This window comes from Rhodamnia argentea, chromosome 3, assembly GCF_020921035.1.
Source record: "Rhodamnia argentea isolate NSW1041297 chromosome 3, ASM2092103v1, whole genome shotgun sequence".
NCBI classification, from domain to species: Eukaryota; Viridiplantae; Streptophyta; class Magnoliopsida; order Myrtales; family Myrtaceae; genus Rhodamnia; species Rhodamnia argentea.
The window spans coordinates 34,674,243-34,685,276 of NC_063152.1; the positions used below are offsets into that span (position 1 = coordinate 34,674,243).

General features: G+C 40.0%; 1 protein-coding gene and 1 pseudogene across 2 annotated transcripts; one reads left to right on the top strand and one right to left on the bottom strand.

Annotated features, from left to right (window-relative positions):
* Positions 1 to 1,765: 1,765 nt before the first annotated feature.
* Positions 1,766 to 3,904, top strand: LOC115757604 (annotated as a pseudogene).
* A 177-nt stretch (positions 3,905 to 4,081) lies between these two features.
* LOC115757592 (P-loop guanosine triphosphatase YjiA-like) lies at positions 4,082 to 9,082 on the bottom strand. 2 transcript variants are annotated; one of them, XM_030697892.2, is made up of 10 exons: positions 8,651 to 9,082; positions 8,490 to 8,555; positions 7,979 to 8,159; positions 7,562 to 7,758; positions 7,390 to 7,440; positions 6,294 to 6,385; positions 6,121 to 6,179; positions 5,911 to 6,029; positions 4,311 to 4,415; positions 4,082 to 4,229 (listed from the first exon to the last, which is right to left on the bottom strand). In XM_030697892.2, the coding sequence occupies exons 1-10, from the start codon at positions 8,933 to 8,935 to the stop codon at positions 4,092 to 4,094; spliced, it is 1,293 nt and encodes a 430-aa protein (XP_030553752.2). In that variant the 5' UTR covers positions 8,936 to 9,082; the 3' UTR covers positions 4,082 to 4,091. The 2 variants fall into 2 exon arrangements, with proteins under 2 accessions (XP_030553752.2, XP_030553754.2); XM_030697894.2 differs by having other exon boundaries at positions 5,911 to 6,011; positions 8,651 to 9,078.
* Positions 9,083 to 11,034: the final 1,952 nt, after the last annotated feature.

Below are 11,034 nucleotides of genomic sequence, written 5' to 3' on the forward strand. Positions count from 1 at the left end.
TAGGGGTGTTTTATGAGACAAAAGAAAATTTTGGATATAATTGGAATATATGCTAAAGCTTGGGATTTTTTGGGCATTAGGCTAGTAGAATTGGGACAAAAGTAAAAGTTGAGAGTTTTTTATAAGACAAAAAAATTTTTTGCATATAATTGGGACAAATACTAAAATTGGGAGGTTTTTTTGGTATTTGGCCTCACTTTGTGCCACCCTTCGTAGCTTTATAGGAGCCTATCTTCTAATCCATGGTCTCTCTTTAGAAATTTAGGTTGCATGTCATGGTAACTATAGCTGATACACTGCAGGCATTGCTCCGAAATACATATAAGGAAAATGCTTCCTCGACAATCTATCAGTATTATCGGTTATTTCTGACTATAGATCCACACACTATCATAGCATATTTTGTATAAAACACTCATTAATTGAAAAATCGTTATGTCAAAAATAATGACAATTCTGTTATATTGTTAGGTTAATGGCTTCTCCAATCTAATGTGCCTCAAAGAATCTTTCGAAATCACCTCACATAAAGAAACAAGAGAATAGTGAAGGGCAGCTCATCAAGCTAGTCATTTGAAGGGTAACAAAGGAGAAGAACTCAAGCTCGGATTGTCGTTTTTCCGTCTAAAGATAGATGGATTAGAAACTAGGTCCACAAACTCTGTTCTTCCTCCATAAAACATTCTACATCTAGGTATGGTGATCTTGGAATTGTCCGTCGTAAGGTTTTAGCAGCTAACACCTTGCCCTACTATCATTATGTTATCACCTGGTTTCTCCGCTGCACGCATGAGTTGTCTGCTCCGCAGATCCAACAAAAGCGAATATTGCACAAAGACTAGAGTTGCCAGAGGATGGCCCGGTGAAGCAAAGCAACCCCAGGTCATGATGATGTTCGTCGAATGAAGGAGAAACCTTTTACAGTTGTTATAATCAGTAAGCACTGGCCAAGAAAACCCTAACTCTTTAGTCAACGTGTTTTGGTTGTGTTACAATCAACGTGTAACAATTCGTGAAACGTACTCCTAATTTTCGTATGAAGCAGGAAGGAAGCTAAGGCTAAACAGAGAGGAAATGGAGTTGGATGTTCAATTGTATTATCGTTTGATCTTAGAAAGATATATCTCTCACGTCATTGTCGTGGTGTGTGCATCTATCTCTCTTTGCTCCCCATTCTTTTCTTTTTCCTTTTTTAGGTTAATACCACAAAAAATCTCAAATTGGTACACTTGTGAAAAATTTACCCAAAATTATTTTTTAACCATAAAAAAACCCATAACCGGTATATCCGTGACAAATTTATCCCAAACTATTTTTTTGACAACCAAAAATCTTAAATTGATACATTCGTGATAAATTTACCCTAAATTAAGTGTTTTTACTACAAAAAATCTCAAACTGGTACACTAGTGACAAATTTACCCTCCGTTAAATTGAGTTAATGCCACGAAAAATTTCAAATTAATACACATGTGACAAATAAAGCTTAAAAACTCAAACTGGTACACCCGTGAGCTGCCATGTGCCATTCAACTCAACAATTCGACGGTTAAATTTAATGAAAACTAACGAAAGGCAAATTTGTCACAAGTGTGCCAGTTTAAGTTAAATTTATCACAAGTATACCAGTTTAGGATTTTTTATAATCAAAAAAATATTTTAGCATAAATTTATCATAGATATACCAGTTTGGGATTTTCCATGATATTAATCATTTGTTTTTTTTCTTTTTTTTTTTTTTGGCGTAGGGGAAGTAGGTTTACTAATGTACCATCACATCGGCATCATGTTGAAAGATCCTCGTGCATCAAATACTAATGATGTTTATAATGAGTTCAAATTTATGCAGCGGTTCTTGCCGTCGGATTTTGGAACAGACCCGGCCCGCATGGGTCATGCAATTGAACCGGGAAGGGCCTCGTTCGATGAGAAAATGGAGGTGAGAAAAGCACTCGGCCAACTGCTTTGGTGGGTATTTTGCGGGCAATCTCTCTCAACTGTCGACTCTCACTCCTCCGAATGACACTTTATATCTCTATGGAGACGGCAACGTCAAAGGTACGTGAGTTGCATAAACCTAGTTTAAACGTAATGACAAGAGTTATAGTTTCCTCCATTCCTAATCGGAGGGGATTTTGATTGAGGAAAATTCTTCTAACCATTCTTCCGATTGAAAGTTACAAATTATGGACATCATTCAGTTGCACGCTTGACTAAAATTTAAAGTGAATGATATCCATGTCTCTAACCCACCAATCACAAGATTCGTTGGAGCAAGTTTCCTTGTACTAGAGATGGAGGAACAAAATGTTCCCCAAATACAATATAGACAAAGGTAACACTTCTTGTGGACCTATGAAAAAAGGTTGATCAAGCGGTAAAACAATCAATAACCTAGGGCTGAAGATGCCTTAAGTCTCATGTTCGACTTCTTCTCCGCACAACTATCCCCTAATGCCGATGTGGATCTCAAATGCTCACATGTGAAATGATCAAATTCATGTCGAGGTCGGTCATTCATCTATTGTGCTAATACGGATTCAATCTTTTAATCAATTTCTTGTTAGGTGAGATTGTGTCAAAGTCTTAAATGTATATCTCATGTCAATAATGGGGTAAGAAGCTCAATTAATTAACGAGTAACCTCATAGTTGTATCCTTGAACATCTGCATTAGATCACCCGTATACCCAATCAGAAGGGCAGGTTTATATCTAGTCAAAATCAGGCTGCTCATAAAATCTATCAAGGTCGAGACCTTGGCTTGGTTTGACTTATTTAGCCAAGTTCCACACCTTTTGTTCCCAATTCAGTCACAAGCATGCGTGAATTTCTATTTGGTAACTCATGAAAATATTTGATCCTGCATTTTCATTGCAGCTGTTTTCCTTGATGAAGATGATATCGCGACGTACACAATTAAAACGATTGATGATCCACGGAGAACATTCTGTCCCAAAGGCAACTGGTGGAGATGTGGGAGAAGCTCAGTGGAAGGACCCAGGAGAAGAGAAGCATTGCTGCAGAAGACTTCCTTGCCTCCATGAAATTTTGCCTACTTTTACCTTTTAACTCCATTAAGAAATAGTTACCTAAATGAAACACGCGTGCCTATTTATTTATCCAACCCTTTTGAAGAATTTAGTGTCGGAATATCCTTAGGCTCGCAGAGTATTTTAAACAATAAACATGTGATGCAATGGCGATCGTGTTTTTGATTGCTGATAGAGAGGACCTAATAAAAACCCTTTGGTACATTTATTACCGAGAGCCGGCCTACTACATAATTAGTTACTACATTAGCTTCAGATCTATGATAGATCAGCCTAAACATTGATCTGCCTTTTTGTTTCAGGATTGGATTATGCGCAGCATGTGGGAGTGGGGCATTTCTACCACATATTCTATGAAGGCTGCTTGACAAACTTTGAAATTGGGGAAGATGGAGAAGAAGCATCCCAGCTTTATCCTGAATTCCAATATACCCGCATGGATGAATACCTGAAGATTTACGTATGATCGTACCAGGCAGCATTTGAACTAATCCGCAGTTCACTCTCCCTGTCAAAATAAAAATCTTGAGTTCTCTTATCACGATTCTATCATTTATGTGATTAAAAAATGGTTCAAGCCGAGATTTTCGATTGATGGTTGTGTTCTTTTCGGTCTCAGGAGGAAATGAAGACCAACTCAGAGTATTCCTACAATATCCTAGATAAGGTTTTCTGGGTTATTCAAAGCTGTTATTTTGTAATTAGTGGAACTAAGATAACTCAGGCACATGGGGATTCACAAGAACAGCCTTGATCATTTCTCAAAGCTCCACTTATAATTTCAGGTATTACCAATAGGCAATCTCTTTTTCTTTGTTTTTCATAATACAAATCCCAGTCATTTGAGAGTATTCCAGTTACAGAGAAGCAGCAGTTCACGTACTCGTAGTCTGTCATCCAAATAGTATTCCCACTATGCATTTGTTAGGAAGCCCTCCTGAGTCCTGCCTTACTCATTGGCATCATGTTATAGTTAATCCGTTTCTAGCATATATCAACGTACCAGACACTTCCATTCGTTATATTTTGATTGGTTGCCTCATACAAGACACCCCTTGAAGCCTTTTCGTAGGGCAGTTTCATCGAGGTTCCTCCCAATAAAGACGAACTTGTTCATTTTCTTCTCATCAGGACCCCATACTTTTCCCGGACAGCCATCCAATGTTGAATGAACCCCCTGGCAATTTTTGAAGTAGAATAAGATGAGGATTTAAACCATAATGGCTAGAAAGAAGTTCATAAACACAAATAGTGGAACCTGGAATACATATCGTTGCTCAAAACCAGTCACAGACAATACACCCTTCATTCTGTACAAGTCGTCCCCTTTTTCTTCAATCAGTCTCTCTAACCAATCATCGACCTAATCCATCGACATTGCATGTCAAGAGACATGTTTAAATAGATATCATCAGAGTTGAGCAAAAGCAAACTGCAAGTGCTAGAATGCAAACAACAAATGGGACGCAAATTCCCATGCACATTACTAGCCCAGTGACAATATAGACAAATGCAAATTCCAAGGCCTCGTCATAAACCAAGAGTATTAAGGTTCTTTCTCAAGCACGGATAAGGAAACGTGCATTATCAACCATTTTAAGACACTGGTCATTTCATGAATTTTTCACACATTTAAGCACCAACCATTAGATGTAAAAGTACATTCTTAGCTTTACGAGTACACCCACAGTATACTTGAACCTTTTTAAGACACTGGTCATTTCTTGAAATTTTCACATGTTTAAGCACCAACCATTAGATGTAAAAGTACATTCATAGCTTTACGAGTACAACCACAGTATACTTGAACGACAAATGATCAAGTGCAAAAGTGCTTGCATAAGCCAAGTTGCCAATGTTCATTCAACCCAACTGGAAATAGTGTAGGGGAGATGCTCATTAGGCCTCTGAAACTCTTCATTTTGTCTTCATATATGCTACAAGGGCACAAATGGGAGACACAGGCCACACAAATGAGGAAGAGCTGAAGCATAAACTAAAATTTAGACCAGACACGAAGGCAAAACTTTCAAACAATTGTCTCCCTTGTCTCCTCACAATGTGTATCCTTCAGTTCCCTGCTTTTACTACCTTTGACGACCGCACTAGAATTGATCTACCAAGGAATTTTAAAAATATTGACCAGGGGCTAAACTAGCGAACACAGATATTAATAGCAGTCACCAAAAAAAAAATTCCTTAGTACGACGTGTCAAGAAAATTTGTCAAAAAACAATTTCATCATGCCTTAAAGGAGCTAGTAAGTATACTGCCCCCACTTCTTGCTTTTCACTGCCAAATGGCGATGGACTGGTCAGGCACTGTGGCCCATCAGACCAAGGTGACAGAACACGAAGCTATGGCCCTCTGTACAGTAATAGATGCACTGACCAGACTACACTACACCTCATGGCAACTGTAGTTACAAGAAGTTCATGGACAGTCCATAGACTCTCAAGGTGACTAAACAAAATCATGGCTTCACATCTTATAGTGAAACTCGTCACTTATATTATTACTCCTTGATGGGAGCAATATCACAAATAGAATACAAGGATGCAACAGTGCATGCATGCCTTGCCCATAGACTAACTAATGCACCACACTGAAATGATTGAGGAGCAAGAGAGGGTTTCACATGACTATTTACATGCACAAACACGAGACTCCTGCAAACAGTTCCTGGCCCCACCATATCATTCACTTATCCATCATTAAAGCCTCCAGGGTGAATAAACTAACACACAATTTCGCACATCTTTCTACAGGGGAACTAATTGAACCAAAAGTTAGCACATAACCCCAGGGTAGATCTAAATTAAAACACCAAGAACTAAAACAGCCAACCGAATTATTACCTCATCGAGATCCAGTGTACCCTCAGAAACAATACTGACACTGGAAACTGCAGAATCATGCACATGATCATGATCATGATCATGATGCCCTTTGTGCTCCTCTACATTATCTGCACATGCCAGGAAATTCAGTCATCACAGGTAACAAAACTGCATAGAACCAATCACACTACGAGAAGACAAAAGCAAAAGAAGTTTTGTACACGTTACCATGCCCATGTTGATGAGCATTACAGGATGAGCCATCTCCATGAACTTCAGAATCGATTCTGCAGAGGCAACTGACAGGTCAGAACATGACACCATGCCGTACTGCAAGACTTCCATTTTATTTACAACCAGTCAAATTCATGTATTGTTTCCTAAATTGCAGAAAAAGCTACCTGTCCAGATCATAACCTCCCACTCCCAAAACAAAATCCATGTCAACACTTCCATATTTAGCTAGCTTGATTTGTGCCATCCCATTGATGTGCTGGAAAGTGCCAGTGCAGACATAATTAGAAGACAATAAACAAAGATAAAGCCCATTCCAACATTTCTAAGAAAACATAACACACTACAAGCAACTTTATGATGCTCAAGGCACACATTAGTTCAGGATAAGTTACAGCTTACAACTTGATCAATTTCCATAAATCTTCAGAAATTTAGGTTCCGTGTCATGGTAACTATGGCTGATTAACTGTTGGCATCACCCCGAAACAGATCTAATCTGCCTCAAGGAATCATGCACTCATATCCTTCCTCACAGTGTGTTTGCGGTGACTTATCCATTTAATTGCACTCTTGGTTTTAATATTTGGGAGAGCACTCAAAATCTTCAAAAGGAGATTGACTATGGACATCCAAAGCCCGTTGACGTCATGTAAATTTTTTCTATTTTTAAAAAGTCAAAATCACTTTTTTTTGTTCTAGCAGGAGATTCATTAAGTACTTTTGGCCTTTTGATAAATACCCCTAGTCATGAGATATTACTGATTATCCCCTTTATCCAATTAGCTTAGCCAAAGAAAAGTCCGGCTAACCAGAAGATGGAGCAAAGATAATGATGACCTCTGTCCACAAACACCTATCGGGAAGAAATGCAACTCTCATTGTGCTGGGAAAGTGAAAAGGCAAAAATGATACTTCAAATAACCCATCTCCAATTGTCTTCCATAAATGCTATCAGATTTAAAACAGATGGAAGGAGTTTTACTATGGTCATTACTCATTTGAATTCAAATTATAGGAAAATGTCTATGCAAGTTTCAGCCATCAAACATGATACAAGATACCTACCTATGGTCTAAGAGACACATGTCCATCATGTACTCTAACCAACTCCAGAGGAAGTTGGGATGTGTTCACGTCATCATTCTAGCTTAAGAGGTTCATAAAGAGACTGCTTATTGAATTCCACCCCACCCTCTTTCTTCTCAATTGTCCTTGAAGAAATGAGCTTACAGAATATTAACGCCTACTGCAAAAGCATACCTTGATCCTTTTAGTCAGTATATCCAGCTCAGCTTCAGTTGCCAGGTCAATCTACCAATATATGAAGAAAGACGTCTTAAGAGATTAGAAATGACAAATGTATGCTTAGGCCCTATTACAAAGAAAAAATTGGATGTGAAAACAAGGAGAGTATCCGCAAGCATTAGTCAACCTTGTTTATAATAATACGGTCAGCGTAAGCAATTTGTTCAACCGCTTCATTCACAACAAATCTTGGTTTCACTTCATTTAAGTGCTTCATAGCATGCTTGGAGTCAACCAAGGTAACAACACCATCCAATTTCACATGTCTCGAAACCAATTCATCAGAACAAAATGTGTCAATAACTGGACCCGGCTTAGCAAGGCCTGCAAGAGTACTTCATAATTAATGCATAAGTGACAAAAAAAAAATTGGGTTCAAATGTATTATAATCATACTATCAAGACGACAGAACCAATTGAAAACCTACAAATATAGGATATACAAATGCATCACTTGAGACTATGAGATGAGCAAACACAAAATTCCACGAATGCAATGCTTGTCGATTTAAAATAATATAAATTACGCATAAGCGTGAGTTACCTGTGGTTTCAATGACAATATGATCAAATTTGTCCCTTTTCTTCTTAACCAACTCCAGTAACATCTTCACTAAGTCTCCGCGTACAGTACAGCATAAGCACCCATTGTTAACCATTATAATTTCCTCGGACGCGGAAGAATGACTTGCAACCAACGAACCATCAATATCCACCTCACCAAACTGAAAAGGCGGAGAGTTAAACAACCAATGAGTATCTGCATCATCAATTCTAACTGCATAAGCGTTCAACTATAGATGTTGAATGGCACTGCACACCCCAACCAGACAGCCACAATCTCCATGAAGCACATAGGCATTAGCAATATGAGAAAGAGCCCTTTTTTAAACAAACTTGCAACAGCCATGAGAGACCACAAAAACTATGACAAAATTAATAGCCCTCAAATCCAGTATTCTGCCAAAAAAGAGATCGAATACCTGAAGTAGAAGCAATACACAAAGTGCACATTTCATAGTTTGAACACTACCGAATGATGTGAACCGGGTTACCTCGTTTTCAATAACAGCAATGCGCTTGCCATGTTGAGCTGTTAGAATATGGTTGAGCAGAGTTGTCTACACCACAAACAATCTCAACTCAGAACTAATACCACAGAACAACATCAATTACAACAATTTGTTAAATAAACAAAAAGGAAAAAGATGCCAACCTTTCCGGAGCCGAGGAAGCCAGTGATCACAGTGGCGGGCACGCGGTCGTCGAGATTGAGCGCAGCCGCCCCGGCTTCTTCAACCCTGTAGTCCGGCTCGGAGACGAAGCCCCTAACGCCCCGGCGGCGAGACCTTGAGGGATCGAACTCCCAAGAAACGAGCGAGCGGAGGCTCCGGAGGAATTGGGAGGCAGGAGAAGAAGGGCCGGTACAGCGCGGCTGGAGATGGTGATAGAGGCTGCTGTTGGATGCTGCCCTGGATATCAAGAATCTAAGCGTCGCCATTACGGAGGCTTTCGCAGGAGAAACGCGGTATGGGGTCGCTGCTTCTCGCAGTCGCGAGGGAGGTGGAGGAGGTTCTGGGGAAGAAGCAGTTGGATAAATCTTTGTGAAGGGTTTAAGAAGGAAGGAGAAGGCGGAAGTCCAAATGGGACTCGGCCGAGCTCGACCAATGGGCCTGATGATGATGAACAAAGAACTGAATGCTTCTTGAGAGTAAAGATCCAAAGGGTCCAAACGGAAAAAGAGGACATTTTTATTATGGGCTTTTTAGTTTACGCGAGTGGTGTGACGTACCGATTCGATCATCGATGAGACTGTCAAATGTACTCATTTTTTTCAAATAAGGCCGGATCAAGTATCCAAATCGTCTCAAATAAAGATTTTTGGTAGCTGGTTGGCGAGCATGTGACTATTCCGAATCGTGGGGGTACTTTAAACAAAAAAAAATTCTAAGTGTACCTTTTTTTCACTTTATTTTTCTTTTCTTTTTCCCTTATTTCCCCTGCCATCTCAAGGCCTCATCGATTGTCGGCGGAGGTCGTCGGCCTCAGGCAAGGGTCCCCCTCGCTTGATTCTGGCGTCCTCCGCCAAGGATGGTAATGGCCGGCGAAGGGAAGAGGTAAAAAGAAAATAAAAAAATCAGAAAAAGCAAAAAAAAAAACTTGAAAAATTTAAAAAACGAAAATGTCTTTTGATCGGCGGGATTAGCCCTTTCTTTAAGATTGATATGATCACTTTATGTCATTATTTGAGAAAATAAGGACCATTCAAGCATAGAATTTTTCCTTAGATTGTGTGTGAATTCGTGGTTTTCAACCCGACTTGATAATTCTTGACAATTGCGTCTAGTAGCTTTAATCTATTGCAGTAGCTGACCAAAAGAATAAGTCCTTTTCCCATGTCTCGTCGAGCCGCTTCGGTAGCTCCGGTCCCCAGTCGGCAGAAGACGGGGGCCCTGCTTGCATTGCATGCTCTGGGTCCGGTGAGCCTAACCGCACATCCGTCGCTTAGATTAGGTGACCCCCATGTGGATCCCACGTCGTCTTACCTGCGTACCTGAACCGGGCTCACATGGGCTCGAAGCATGCAAGATTTCCCTTTTGAGGTTTTGATTTCAGCTGGAAAATGATGGAGCAGGGTACCAGTTGGCTCTGCTTTAACAGACATTTTGAAGGTGGCAACTTTGACCGAAGAAGATGGATTACGGAACGGCAAGCTGGAGTGAATTGACAAGAGCATCTTTGGGAGCGCCAAAAGGGAATGCAAAGAAGAAAGAGCAAACCAAAAAAAAAAAAAAAAAAGAGAACATGGCCTCATTTGCATATCACAATATGCTGAGGATGTAAAAGCACCATCGACTCAGCAAAACATCGTCTGTTCTTGAAGCTTTACACATCAGTTGGACCCGTTTCTTTTGTTTTTGTTTTGCCGCTAATTCAAGCACATTGGCCTGAGTTGCAACTGGCCATCATTTCACGAGGATGTTTTATCAGTATTTTTACAAGTATCTGCTGTTATAGAGCTCAGCTGCAATAAATTCCAGAGGCTTGCTTCAAGACAGATACGGCTCCCCGACTGCGCACCTATTTTCAAAACGACAGTGAGTAGTACTTGAAACAATTTTCGTCCACTCACTCGGTCTGAATCTACTTTGAGATAAAGGAACTTTCAAGTGGCCAGCATTAGCTTACTTTTTTGGTCTAAGCAATAGCTTACTTTACTGAGGGAAAAAACGTCAGTAAGGAAACAGAAAGCGATAGCCTGATGGCAACATTGACAGCAATGAGAAAACCAGCTCCTTCGGCAGGAATTTGGCCAAACAGACAACAGGAAAAATTCCCCCTTTTCGCCCCCTTTTGGATTGGGCAAGAATCAGAGGCTCCATCAGAACGAAATCAGCTTCTTCTGGTTATCAAAATGTTGCACGAACACGTGATTTAGAGGGAGATGGGTCTGCCTCATCCTGTACCAGAAGCAAGAATCAAAAAGTTTGATGCAAGCTTCCCAGTTCACCAAGACCTGGATTATAGGAACCAAAATGAGTACCCAAAGTTCTATCTATAGCTAAAATGAGAACCCACTGAGAAAGTGCTAGGAAGAAC